Genomic DNA, 15,354 nt, shown 5'->3' on the forward strand with positions numbered 1-15,354 from the left:
AGGGTAGAACCAAAATTTGGTCTAAACCAACCTAAATAATTGCTTACATCTTTGATAGTTTTACATAAAGTGGCCTTTATGGCCCGACCTCTCAACCTCCTTGGATTCAACTTCTTTAGTATAGACCTTATCAATCATGTAGGGATTATTTTAGTAATTGTTGGTCCTATTCCATCAATAAATAAAAGAGGATATTGTGATTTTGCACTAATGGACGATTTATGGCCAACCTTTCAATCCCCTGGGACGGTATACGTAGCTCCAGATACAGTCTGATCCTCATCATCAATGGATCGTTTAATGAAATCTTGATCAAACTCCAACAGCCTCTTAAGAAGAGATATACCTCTAATTTCCCCCACCCTAGTCCCCGAAGATTTCTGAATAGAAAGGTTTAAGCTCATCATTTATGAAAAGTTGGTGGAAATCCACCTGTATGGTTAAGAATTGACAAAGTTTTGCACTCTCTGTTCTCTGAGCTACTGAGAACTCTGCACGTTAACTCTCTAGAGGCGCAGTCACTGTTTATGTGTTTATTCTGACGCACGAAACCGAATGATATGACCATCAAGTTACATTAAAATCTGACAAGAGGTTTCAGAAGAAAAGTCTTAATCATAATTGCTTAAGAACAAGGAAGATTCAGACGACAAATATCCGAATTGTATTAAAAAAAATGCACTTAATGAGAAGTCAATTCGTTGGACCACATTGAAAATGGTTTCAATTTAAACAGGAGCGTCTTCGAAGTGTTTCACATACAGCAGCTGTCATTTTCATCCTATATAAGAAAAAACGCCTCATCAAAAAGAAAACAAAACACGTTTTCTTTCAAGGGAACCTTGGAATTTAATAATTCTTCAATTGTCAAATGAGAGAGATAGAGTAAAAAGGAGGACAAAATGATGTGTTATGTCGTTTAAAAATTTCATGAGATCACAGATGACACAAAGACATCGCATGAAGCTACACCGTTGAATTGAATTTGTTCTAAACAGGAGTTAATTGTCGTAAATATGAGATCTGAATATAAATGATCCTAGCTATTAGTCAAATCTGGATTCACGAAGTCTCACCATCAGATGAAGTTGATGAGATCACTTTTTGTTGATTTTCTTAATTCCGGAATTGTAAGGTTTAGACTTAACATGGCTTATCAAATTCACATTTTGATTACCGAGACCTCCTCAAATACGAGTTTTTAAGAGTTTTTAATTCCGGAACAACGAATTCTGTTGTAAATGTTAGCTTATTCGTTTATTGGAGTATGCACAAAATCTTGTTTACAAAATTGAAATATCGATGCTCGATATCATCACATTATTAGATGATGAGGAAAAACGATCAATAAAGGTTATCAAAAGCTAATTACTAGTAAATACCATCCTTTTAAAATGAAAATGTCTTTGAAAGACATTGCTCGCATTTTCTCGGCACATAGTTATATCATATTTCACAATCACCATAAAACATGCCATGAACGTAGCCATAATTTACAAACTTTGCACACATGTACGACTGTCCTTATTGGGTCATTTGATCACACAAAAACATCATTAAATGCAGCAGTTTTCAAGTGTCCCACACTCTCAACATAACTCTATTGTTTTCTGGTTATATATAAGTGATTGACTACTAACTACAACCAGTTTCGTACTTTATGTGAAACCTGTCGTTTGAAAAAATAGGGCATCTTTTAATAATCAAGTTACCAATGTCATGTTTAAATGATTTAAAAACAATATTTTCAAAAAAGTGCAAGAATGTTACTTTTAAGAAATGAACCACAGGCGCATTCAGGGGGTAAAATCCAAAATTAAACGTTTATACACTATAATAAACGAAAGATGAAAACTCTGATATCAGGATTCCTCTACTTTGAGGTAGATCATATAATAATGAAGAAAAATGTACATCCTTTCTTATATACACAATTTAACCTGATAGTAAAGCAGTGTGTAACTTTAACTGAAACAAATTAACGTTTATATGTTATCCCAGTTAACCATTATAATAATAATAATAATAATAATAATAATAATAATAGTCTTTATCTAAACTTGATTACCATTTATGTTAAGGACCTCGTGTAGTACTTAACGTATGATTTGATTTAAACATATTTACTTAAAAAGGTCATAGTCTGGATTCATATTCACTTTTCCTTTATCAGTACTACAGATTAGCTATCCCCTCCATGTAATAATATATAAAAAAAAATCATGTTTAGAAATTAGTGAAACAAAATCATTTTGTACTGCTTGATATGTTCAATAGCTCTGAAATTTTAGTAAATTAAAACTACACAAGATAAAATGTAAACAAGTAAAACGGATGTTTTCCGCAAGGGCGAAAACCAGTTTTCGGTCTTGAATGAATTCGCCTCGCTCTATTATTTCGTAAAATGCAGAAAAACTCAGAAATACGTTATTTCCCAAAACTTGAAAACTTGAATTAAATTTAAAAGTGAAACAATTATAAGGTAAATGTAATATTCTATAACCAATTGTCTTGCTGCTTATTTCCAATTTTCTGTATCTTTAGCAGCCAATTGGATCGTTTGAAGCATATGATTTTCTTTAATCAACATAAACGGTTTCACACTGATATCACATAGACTGATGAATATGTACATGTATATACAAAAATCGGCATTTAACCCGAAATAGCAATCCTACAATACAATGAAATATCTACATGTGTACATCACAACGAACACATATGAGCCAAGGTAATGTATCTGAACAACCTTGATCGCCATTCACCCAAATATCATGACAAGCGCTCAACTGAAATCACTAATTTTTTACACAATCATTTAAGAATTAATTTATTAAGCACAGGTTATGTACAATGATTATTTGGATAAAACTAGTTATCACTCTCATTCTCTTTCATTTCATATTTTAAATAGCATATAAAATGTATTGAATTTATCACTCATTTTCATTTCAGCATACACATCACATTTCGGTAATCACAAACATTACCATGAAACGCCAGCCTTATTTACATATGCAAATATCAACAACATCTACATATGTAAATATCAATATCATTTACATACCACCAATTCATATGTAATTAAAAGTGAAAGAAAGTAGTACGATTTAGTTAAAAAGCTGGGGTGTACTGTAATGACACATATTCAAAATAATACATGTGTAAATGTATATAAAAAAGATATTAGATAAAAAGACCATTAGTTTATAATCCGAAGAAAAAAAATACAATGGTCAATCAAGAAATTTTCACATTAAACTGATGTAACTTTCTATGTATGATGGATAATCATTGCTAATATATAGCACATAAAGATATCAGAATGAATGGAGAACGGAGTCTACATAAAAACGGGCTCAACCATTTTTTTTCAGACAACATCACAAAGTTCCTTGCGGTATGACAATGGAGCATTGCACTGTTCTATCGAACAATGAATGTTTTATATAAATTATAATTTGGATGTTTTATATAAATTATAATTTGGATGTTTTCAAAATAGATACAAGACCTCCAGAAAAGAAATTTTCTATGTTCAGCGTTTTGATAAAATTTTCTCGTACTTAAAAAGGGTTATCCTACGTGATACTCTAAGCTAAATATTTCTATCTAGTGTAATATGTCTGACACCTATACGTGATATCTGACGCGAAATTTTGCATGACGATAAACTCATCCACGAGCTTAATATACTGTTTATTTGTGAATACTTTCGAAGATCATTAGAACAAAATCCAATACACGTCAACTGCAGTGGATCAATTTTTCATTCCCTGGACACATCAATGCCAGTTTACAATATTCAAGTACAAAAGGTTATATCATTTAATATCAACACTTGCAAAAACACGATTTACCTGGCAAATGCTGATGCCCGAGAGATACTAATAGGACTATTCTTCGAATAGGCAATTTAAAAAGAAACGAGAATATTTGTAAAACAGGAACCATGTGATGTTAAACATGACCTACATGAAATGTGAAACATCTTCTGTAACGTAACAAAAATGTGACACAGATCATTTGACGTGAAACATGATTAACATGTAAAATACCCGAACAAATTACAAGAAAACGTGACACAAAACATGCAATGTGAAATATCAATTGTGAAAATTTCCTGATTAAACATGTTTAAAGAATCACAACAAGAACGGTGCTGCGTTCCACAGACATCACGACAACGTCTTTTTAGCACCCGGTGCTTGTGTATCCACCCCAGCATGGAAGATTATCATATGTCTGTAACAACCTCATCACAAGATAAAACTCTAGTGAACTCAACAAGTATGAATAATCGTAGACACATCACTGTAATAATCAGTGTCTTTTTCACACTTCATAATGTTTCATCACCTCGGCATCATCCTCGTGTGTTTTACGACATATTTGTCGTATAAATGTGTATTGGTTTGTGTTAAGACACACATACATTTGGGCTAAGCCAATCAAAAGTGTCATTTCTGACATCAGTGTTTTCCCACAAAAGCATCCTCCACTTATATCCTTGCAGATGCTACCAGCCTGCCATCACTATTAGTGAACTCCACTTGAATTCAGCTTCGACAATCGGCATTCCAAACAACTTCATTTTGATCAAAGCATCCCCATTAGGTATTCCAAAGAACTCCATGTGATCTTAACTTCCACCTTAGGTGTCATAAAACAACTCCCTTTGATCTAATATAAAAGTGTAGAATTCGAATATCGCAACACTTGTTTATTTTCTTGTTTCTATCAACGTGTCCTGGAACAACAAAGCCAACTTGAGGGTTTGATCATTCGTCCTCGTTGTCTGTTGGTTTGTTAATAGACATTAAGGATGGAATATGAGCGTTTCGCCAGTCCTTTGGGTCCCCCCCCCCCCTTCCTCCCCGATTAATCCCAATCTAACAATGTCGTGACGGTAGAATTTATGATCCAGACACAATTTATATATCAGCCGACTCATAGTCATTCAAAGATATAGCGTTTTTTGTTTTCTAAACAAGCGTTTGACAGAAATTCCTAATTTTAATAACCTTTCATATCTATCACCAGGGCGTCATTTGGCAAGAATTAGCTACTGCCGTTTCTATTTTAACATGGTTGTGGAAGTGCCTATTAGAGTCCTGAGATAACAGTAGAAAACATTTGAATAGAATAGGATGACCACTGATTGGCAGAATGCGATGCAATCCGGGGCCCAGTAATTATAACTGCATGCTACAAGCCCTGGTCACTTACTGCAAATATTTCAGGAATCACTCCAAAAATACTAAAAATATTTTCACTAAAAAATCAGAAGGTATGTATATTAATCATAGCAATCTGAGGCATCAGATATCACTTTTCGCTGTGTTTAAAATTTACATATGAAATCCTTTAAAAATTGAAATAATTAGTCGTTAAAATATTCCACAAAGTTTAAGTAATTAATCACTTTGAGACTTTTTTTTACTAATCAAGAGTTGAAAAAAAAATGACTTCATAAAATTCATGGTAATTATCATCTTTGATTTAATTGGTATAATACGCTTTGTTTTCCAAAAAAGTTGACACTACGAACTAATATGAACAGAAATATTTATTGTTTCATATTCGAATATCGCATATTCTTCATTTATCCTTGTAAAAATACTTCAAATATCAAAACACATGATTATCAAAATCATGTGCAATCCATCGTGATTCCTTTCTGCTAATTATCAAGTACCTCCCCTTGAAATGAAACTCTTCAAATATGAAGGATATCTACATCACATTTCTGCATTGTGTTACTACATTTTGCGCAGGCATTGATATTTCTGTTAATACTTTAACAGAATTTGTTTCTTAAAATTCCTTTCATGGTACAATTTTGATTTTGCCAGGATTCATACAATAAATTATTGATCCATCATAGACTTGTAGACATGTTGATATGTTGAAAAAACTCGGATTAAAAAATAATATAACAAATTCAGGGTTCCTACTAAGACTCGTCTATAGGTTCCTGTTTACTGTTCTCTAATATTTTGCTTTTTTGCTCAAACTTCTTGGATTTTCCTGTGAAACATTCCTTTAGGAAATCTTCCATAGTTTCGTAGAGATGACGCCGAGAGTTTCCACCATTCAGTGCATGTTGCTGATCCGTGTATATCTACAAAATAGTAATCGTATGAGAGTAAATATACCAAGGGAGAAATACTCACTTCTCTATCTCATCACTGCAGGTCACAGTGATATGTCAAGACATCAATCGCAAACAGTCTCTTAACACTTTCTCACATTATTCGTTACTGAAACTCACACCAGGGTCCGGTAGTTTAAAACAGTTATTAGCTTAATCAATGAATAGCGCAAACTTTATTTTTGTGTATCTTCAAAATGCACCCAACAACCTAGTCAAAACTCTCAAGATATCAAATATTTTAGTACAGTAAACTTATATGATAAATTGAAAGTGTTTACCTTGTCTTTTGACCAAATCATTCGAGCGTGAAAAATATTAACCCGTTCACCACTTTGCAACTTTAGTTAATTTAGCCATGCAATGATCTGGATGAGTCCATTATGGTCTACAATTAGGGTTAAACTGTGATAAGGTTTTCGACTAATTGGGCCCAGATGAATCCGGATGACTTGCAATGATTATTAATCAGCATTTAATCATAATCTCAACACAGCACAAGCATATCACGATAACTTTGAATGACTGTTAAGATAGTGTGAACAGTCAATAAAATTGGATAACTGAGATTCGCTATGACTGCAGCTTTGACATCATGGATGTCTGTGATTAAATCCTGATTCATAAAAGGATTTTGGTTGTTTTTTCACGACAATATAACTGCCAGTCATGTATCTATACAGAATAAATATGTTAATACCAGGACTGGGAGATTCCATTTAGAACCATTCTTTCTTATGGTACACCTTGTATTTTGTATGAATACCTTTGCAACCTATATCCAAACAAAACAAGAATCATAGTGTCATAGTTTTATAGCAGGCTTCATCATCTAAACATAATCATTTTTAAATACATTCACATTTGGACATGACATATACCTGTGATCTGTAGTAGACATTCTCTTCAACTAGAGCTCGCATCAACTGGGCTGAGTTTTGGAAATGGACATTATCTGAAGAAAAAGTCAGAATGTTTAAAATGTGAATAAATTAAATTCTATCGAATACAGCATCCGTACATAAAAAGCACACGAGTATCTGTTGTGTTAATCTCATATACATGGCAATGCATGACCTAAATGGCTGTATATATTTGGTGCCGTGACCAGGATATATCAAATATTGAAATACCAATCTCAAGAAAAATATAGTGTCAGAATGTTTAAAATTTGAATCAATTAAATTCTATCAAATATAGCATATGTACATTAAAAGCATACAAGAATTTGGTGTGTTAATATCATAAACATGGCAATGTATGACCTAAATGGCTGTATATATTTGGGTCCGTGACCAGGATCTATCAAATATTGAAATACCAATCTCAAGAAAAATATAATGTCAGAATCTTTAGAATTTGAATCAAATAACTTCTATCAAATACAACATCTGTACATTAAAAGCATACAAGTAATTGTTTTGTTTATCTCATGAACATAAGGAAGCATGACATAATTAGTTGTATTTATGTCGGGCCGTGACCAGGATCTATCAAATATTGGAATACCAATCCTTAAACCACTGAACAGTGTTTGAATGGATATCTATATATTATCATATAGAACATTAAGTGTCATAAAAGTATTTATGCAAAACTCCTATAAATAAAAATTAATTTTATTCTTATTTAAAATGTGATTATTTTTGTTTTTACGTTTGTTTTACTTACCATCACCAGTTCCGTGAATTAGCATAAATTTTGCTGACTTGAAATTCTTGGCATTTTTGGAAACATTTGACAACTGGAATAGAAGACAATGTTGCCAGGATGAAAAACGACTATGACAGTAACACATTATACTATTTTCAGTGCTAAACATATCGTGATATTTGCAGTATATAACAGCTTACAAAACGCCTTTTAACCATTTTTTCATGTACTCTAACAGTATTAGAGGTAAATCAAAATCGATCAAATTTTATTAAGTGTGATTGGCTTTATACAATTTCTGAAATACAATATGTTCATGAATATTGAATCGATGATAGAAAAATCGAAAAAGCGTACCAATTTTGAAAAAAATACATCTTTTATAAACACTCGTGTACAAGAAAAGGGTAACATCTGTTTCGAAGATAATAAAGACACTATCTGAAAATTCACACAAAATAAAGGGATCCTTTGAAAAACTGGTCTTTTTTAATGCATTGCAAACAAGCCTAAGCAAGGACTCACATTGTAGCCATCTGGATTGTCTTCTGGGGTGCTCATATATCTTTCAGTGTATACAGAATCTACAAACAAGGGATCATCGTAATTCATATACTGATTTCACATCCAAATGGTCCACCCAAACAATTTACCTAACATATTGTTTTACAGGTGTGGCCTTATAAAAATGTATCAAAGATGAGTTTTTATTAATCACCAAAACTTTCACATGGAATATCTTTCTCTTACAAGATACACAACTAGAACTGTTTTTTTGTTGTTTGTCTGGGTGTTTTTACATCCTTTTCACAGTTGGTTCACAGCGTAGTTCGGTTATCAAGTAGACAATATCGACTAGACCTATTATTCACAGGTATACTAGCTAATACTCCCGTTCAACAATTGACATTTTAAAAAATGAAGAAATTCAGCAGAAGATTTTAAATTATGAGTACTTCTATACAGATTTAAAGGATTTTTGAAGTATGATATTCTACAAAGAATTAATACATTATTTTCCATAATCTTTTTCAACATGTTCCATTAGTCACAAATTTTTACTTTTTATGATGGCAAAAATTAACCATAACACCTCAAGTCCTTTCACATGGACATTTTACCTTTGGTGTGCAAACGTCAAAGGTTTTAGTCTACAACTATCTATATGGATTAGACTCTGGAAACAAAACCATTAGCATTTCTGTACATAAAAATGATAACTTTCAGATTCACTCTTTCATGATTTACCATAGTAGTGCCAATCCGTGACTGGAGCCACAGAGATTCCACAGCCGAAGGTTTCCGTGCCCCGCCCCAGTACAGAAGCTGTCAGGAATCCCCCGTACGACTGAAAAATAGAATCACCACATAACAGTGACACATATAAAACTGTTTCAATTTTTCGTTCCCCGTCCCAGTACGGAAGCTGTCAGGAATCCCCCGTACGACTGAAAAATAGAATCATCACATAACAGATTTTTCCATGGAATAAATTTATCGACAGTGAAACATATAAAACTGTTTCAATTTTTCAAGAACTTGAATATGTCATTGAAATCTGTCCTGAGGAAAGAAAACAGCTTGAAGACACAAATAGGACATATTCTTATTTAAAGACAGATCAATTTAAAAGAAAAAAATCTACCTGTAGTTTGTAAAATAGTAAATGCATTGGTTAGAAAAGCAAAAAGTACATATTTTCAGTAAAACTCTATTTTAGTACCTTTTGAGACTATAAGTTTTGATTAAGTAGAATTTATAACATAAAAAACAATAACAAGATATTCATTGTGTTTATTAGTTAAAAACATAAATTACATAAAAAATTACAAAGAAATGTCATTTAGCCATTTGCATTAATGCCTGAGTAAATTATTTTTTCACTCTTTCTTTTTACTTTTTCATTGAAATATAATTAATTTGAATCTCATTTAAAGTTTTATTGATACAAGCTATTTTTAATGATAAGTATGGTTAAACATTCACAGATGTTACTTACCCATCCCCATATGGCTATCTTGCTAGATTCTACATACGACAGCTGGTCATAAAAGCTGCAAATAGAAGTTTTCAAAATTACTCATTTTAAAGCAAATCTAAATTTTGAAAGTACTGCTTATGGATAATCGAGAGGCAAATTAATTTAACACACCCAGCTGTACAGATGGACACTATTGTGCTGGGAGGTATCATTTGGAAGGACCAGTGTCCTTGAGAGGCAATACAATTCCAACTCACCCAGCTGTACAGATGGGCACTATTGTGATGGGAAGTATTCTTGGGAAGGACCAGTGTCCTTAAGAGGCAAATTAATTCAACACACCCAGCTGTACAGATGGGCACTATGGTGTTGGGAAGTATTCTTGGGAAGGACCAGTGTCCTTAAGAGGCAAATTAATTCAACACACCCAGCTGTACAGATGGAAACTATTGTGGTGGGAAGTATTCTTCGGAAGGACCAGTGTCCTTAAGAGGCAAATTAATTTAACACACCCAGCTGTACAGATGGACACTATTGTGCTGGGAGGTATCATTTGGAAGGACCAGTGTCCTTGAGAGGCAATACAATTCCTACTCACCCAGCTGTACAGATGGACACTATTGTGCTGGGAGGAATTCTTTGGAAGGACCAGTGAAGAAATATTAGCTTATTCACCTTTACCTATAGAAATATACCGTACTTATCCTACAATAAGTCCAAGGTCAACATAATCTCTTACTCAAAACAGTTGGATGGATTTATAACAGGACAATGCTATAGCATTTGTTTGCATGTTTACAGAACTGCAATAGATTTGTTTGGGCTCATTAATTACTAGGCATGGGCTTATAACTGGATAAATATGGTAATTCTGAACCTCAGATACACTCAAGGCTCAAATGTATTGCCTAAAACTCTGATTGATATGACATCAAATTACCCTGGCCTCCCCTTACAAACACCCAACCCTTTTTTCTTGCCCCATCCCTTCATCGTAACTTTCAAACTTACTCAAAAGCAGTGTCTAATATGGCTATTTCAGGGAATTCCGTAGATTATTAACTATCTCTGCACCGCTGGAATATGTCACTACAGAATCAAAGGTATGCGTCTAGGTATTTGATTGATTCCAGGTATAACGATTACAGATAGGCCACGCCTGACTTGAAAGCCGGTCAATTTTACCATTTTGCTGCCGTACATCAAAGGATGGAACCAGTCTACTTGTATCATCCCCAAGGTGTCGCCTATAGAGCCTGTGATATTTGTCATGATATATTCCAGGAATGCAGAGAACGTAAGCGAGCATAATCTCTAGAATTTTGAGGATGATATAAACATAATGTCAAAGATGAAACAGCTTTGTCGGTTTGACAGCCATTTCTACTGTAGATATTTATTGCTTACTTTCCGGCTGTGATGGCATCGTCAACCTCGTAGGTGCCTAATTTCCTGTAGATCGAGTGAAGGAATGTATTTCCTCGTGCGGCTGTCCCTCGGCCATCCACGTAGGCGCAGATAAAGTCGTGGGTACTGGACAGGTATGTTTCCCAGGTGAGAGAGAATTGTTCTGTTACCTCCTGACTTCCTGGTCCACCATACCTGTATATAGACAATAACCATGTTGTCCTATTCAGACATTGGTGTGCAAGAGGCCTTTCATGGGGACATATATAGACACAGTAAGGTAAATAGCTGTTGAGGTAACCAAGGGGGTAATCAATATATATATGTAAAGATCACAATTTAAAGTATAGAGGCCACCAAAGAGAAAATGATTATGTTAAAAGTATACCTGAAAGGAAATAGGCAAATAGGGTCACCACCAAGGGTTGTCTCCCCTATATCTGTGACTTGGATTTCCTATCAAAAGAGTTCAGTAAAAAACTAATGGAAAATATCTTTTAGGATTTTGTTGACGGATATTACACTAATACACACCAGATTTGATGTGCAAGGTAGCATATATCCTTGACTCTAACACAAATCACAGGTGTAATGTGTATGGTAGTATACATCCTTAACTCTAACACAAATCACAGGTGTAATGTGTATGGTAGTATATATCCTTGACTCTAACACAAATTACAAGTATAATGTGCAAAGTAGCTTATATCCTTAACTCTAACACAAATTACAAGTATACTGTGCAAGGTAGTATATATCCTTGACTCTAACACAAATTACAAGTATAATGTGCAAAGTAGCTTATATCCTTGACTCTAACACAAATCACAAGTATAATGTGTAAGGTAGTATGTATACTTAACTCTAACACAAATCACAGGTGCTTGTAAGATATCAGTTATCTTAAAGGGAGATAATCCTTACAATCTCACAAGGTGGCATATACATCCCTAAACCTAACACAAAGCACATTCTCAAGGGAGATGACTTTTGCACAAATTTCAGGTTTAATATACAAGCTAACATGCATCTATTTCATACTTACACACGTAGTAAAAGTGGGTAGGTCAAGATTTCCTCAGTCTTTAAGATTGGTGGTAACAGTAACTTGCCATGAAGAACTAAAATAATAAAGTAAATTTCTCTACATAAAATATTAAAACCATACCTAGATAGATCTAATATAAAAATTCAATAAATATTATATTAATTGTTGTGGTGACCCCAACCTTTTCAAGTCCGATTGGGGAATCAAACCCCGGCCGCCTTGGTGAAAGGCAAGTGCGATATCCACTGCGCCACCCGACCATATAACATTTAATTGCTATGTTCTGCTTATAATCAACACAAAATCTGGTTAAAAACAATAAGGTAATTCAGTGGAAACAATTTTTTTCAAGGCTTATGTTCAGCCTCATCTAGGTCTTACTCTTCAATCCCTAGGGGCAGGCCACAATATGATTCTTATACACAGTGTTTAGTTATTGGAGGCACGGTTGTCTATTGGTAGGACGACGGGCACATGACCCAAGGGTTGCGGGTTCGAGTCGCTGTGTTGTATCTTTGAGCAAGATACTTTAATCTGCTTGTTCCAGCCTACTCAGCTGTAAATGAGTATGTGGTTGGGCAGTGCTAGAATTGTTGAATGCTAGCTGTGAGCGTCGAAATGGCAGCACCGGTTGTTTGCTCCCTGGGGAGTTGAGAAAGATATTGGATGGTTGCAAAACCCTATAACCACAGATAATAATTTGTGAACCGCTTTGAGACGACCTACAAACTAGGTTGTGATAAAGCGGGTATATAAGAACCTTGAGTTATTATCATTATTACCGGTATATCTGGTAACATAGAGAATACAGTTGATTCAGGAGGATTAAGGTTTTTTAGGTTGACGGACACAGTGGATAATCAGATACTGTGACAAGGTGGAAGCTCACTGATTTATTGGACCAGGTTTACTATGAAGGATAAATTAGGAAATTTCTAGATTATTTCTATTCGGAGAGGAGTTTTACCAACTATTGTGTAACACAAGAAACAATCCTGCGGCTATGTAAATGCTAATGGGTTGTCTTGGTAACAATCATGGTTTCCATGGTAACTTACTTTCTCCATTGTCAGCTTTGAAGGTAAAGTACTCTGTTTTTGGAAGGGCCTTTCTTTGCAGTCGAACCCGCAGAGCTTCATTGCCCTCTATCATGATCTCTGAGGGTTCAAAGAAACGGTCAGTAATTATCTCAATAAATAAATATACAACATTTGATATTAGCATATATATTAATCAATACAATATTGAGGAATTCGTAGAAGCTGCCTTATCAGGCGCTAGCTACTAGTCCTATGCCACCTGGCTAATACCTACCTATGTGTGTATGCCTGTGTGTGTGCTGGAGATGTATTGTGTTGCAAGTTCCCCAATAATAAACTATTTTTACTCATAACATCACATTAAAAACAAATTATAACCTACATATATGTTATTTCTAACATATTTTTTGATCCACTGATCATATAAGGTCAATGCTTGTAAAACTAAGAGAAATTTAAATAAAATTATACGACACGCTCCATTGACCTTCAGAAATTGATGGTCTTTAATTCCCATAGATAATATACAATGTTTAACTTCAAAATTCTTGTTACTTTCAGGATGAATTCAATGTCACTGCTTTTCCAGTACACTTACCAAAGTCTGACTCGGTTGATCGGAGGGTATAGTACGGGACTCCGGGCCCCATACATCCGAGGACATAGTACTTCCCCGACTGACTGAAGCTGGCCGTATGGTACTTACAGTGGTCTGTATCAAGGTCACAGGTCAGACACTCGGTGTGCCGGAAGTTATTTTGCAGAGAGCTGGACACACTGTTAAACCAGGATATTACACATTAATTAAATAAAAGATATTCAACTCATTCACCCCCGAAGACACATTTTTGAATGCTTCCAATTCAAAGGTTGGAATAGTTCATTATGAAGTTTCAGGGGTTAATGAGTTAATGAGTTTCAATCGATATAAGGTAGAAAGTCACTTTTTTTGAAAAAAAATATAACAGCAAATAAAATTATTAACAAGGTATACAAGTAAAGAATGCTGTAAAGAGTTTAGAAACTTTGCAACAACCGGAAACAAATACTTTAAATTTAAATTTACATATTTAAGGAGTGATCTTACTTCAGCACTTTTTGAGCTTTGAATACTGCACTCATTGAAGTCCCTGTATATCATTAATTGAAGTCCCTGTATATCATTAATTGAAGTCCCTGTATATCATTAATTGAAGTCCCTGTATATCGTGTACTAATCCATATATTGTGAGTAGGCTAATTCATTGATGCACCAATCTGTTCAAACTTTAAAAAACACTAAAATTTAAGTGCACAAAAATAGGTATGTTGACTATGCTGTTTTATATAAATGTACAACTTACGCAAGTTTTAACAGTAAAGAAATCGTAGATGCATTTTGACAATTTTACCTGTAGAGATGTCTGTGTCGGGGGTCACCCCCGGTTGATATGTAGTACACCAGTTCAAGTTTCTCATTATATCCGACAATGTTGGTGACATCGTACTTGCCGAGGGTTAGATAGCGCCGGACACCGGTCTCCCGACTTAGCTGCTGCAAGAAATGGAGGTAGTAAGAGTTCTATAAAATAGGGTGTTAGTAGGACAAAATCTATAGCACTACAGGACCACACCACACACAGGCAGACAGCTTTTTTATAATGAACTAAAACTGAAATATCTTTAAAATATGTCCTGGGATTGAAATGATAGGACAAAGTTTTTATTTGAAAATATTAATAAATAAATAAAAAAACTCATATTTTTTTTTTTTTTTTAAATTTTCCCTCCAAAAAACACAAAATCAATGATATTTTTTCCTTTCATATTAGATGATTGATTCATTATTGAAAAAGATTTTGTTGTTTAACATTTGTTAATATTTTCGACATATTTGTCAGCATGTAACCAGGAAATAGAATCAGCTAGGGATTTCATTTTTGTAACAAAATCCATTTTTTTTTTTTTTGTGTTTGTTAATAATTTCACAATTTTCTGTTTCTTATTAATAACTTTAAAAGTTTTAGACAAATACTGTATGCTTTCTGTTTCAAAGCTATATAGAGAGCTAGTCTGCTGTGTAATATGGTCC

At 34.0% G+C, this 15,354-nt stretch overlaps 1 protein-coding gene across 17 annotated transcripts in view; it reads right to left on the bottom strand.

Annotated features, from left to right (window-relative positions):
- Positions 1–835: 835 nt before the first annotated feature.
- Positions 836–15,354, bottom strand: part of LOC110442987 (dipeptidyl peptidase 4-like) — a 406,309-nt gene continuing 391,790 nt past the window's right edge. For 13 of the 17 annotated variants that reach the window (XM_021486900.1, XM_021486902.1, XM_021486898.1 and 10 more), the window contains 11 exons: positions 14,675–14,817; positions 13,882–14,060; positions 13,302–13,400; positions 12,241–12,316; positions 11,196–11,390; positions 9,807–9,861; positions 9,056–9,155; positions 8,333–8,391; positions 7,826–7,898; positions 7,036–7,109; positions 836–6,124 (listed from right to left, as the gene is read on the bottom strand). In XM_021486900.1, coding sequence (XP_021342575.1) covers positions 5,957–6,124; positions 7,036–7,109; positions 7,826–7,898; positions 8,333–8,391; positions 9,056–9,155; positions 9,807–9,861; positions 11,196–11,390; positions 12,241–12,316; positions 13,302–13,400; positions 13,882–14,060; positions 14,675–14,817 — 1,221 coding nt within the window. In that variant the 3' untranslated portion in view covers positions 836–5,956. The remainder of the gene's footprint in view (positions 6,125–7,035; positions 7,110–7,825; positions 7,899–8,332; positions 8,392–9,055; positions 9,156–9,806; positions 9,862–11,195; positions 11,391–12,240; positions 12,317–13,301; positions 13,401–13,881; positions 14,061–14,674; positions 14,818–15,354) is intronic. The other 4 variants (XM_021486895.1, XM_021486891.1, XM_021486893.1 and 1 more) reach the window with 1 other exon arrangement.

This window comes from Mizuhopecten yessoensis, unplaced genomic scaffold (assembly GCF_002113885.1).
Source record: "Mizuhopecten yessoensis strain PY_sf001 unplaced genomic scaffold, ASM211388v2 scaffold716317, whole genome shotgun sequence".
In the NCBI taxonomy this organism is placed as follows: domain Eukaryota; kingdom Metazoa; phylum Mollusca; class Bivalvia; order Pectinida; family Pectinidae; genus Mizuhopecten; species Mizuhopecten yessoensis.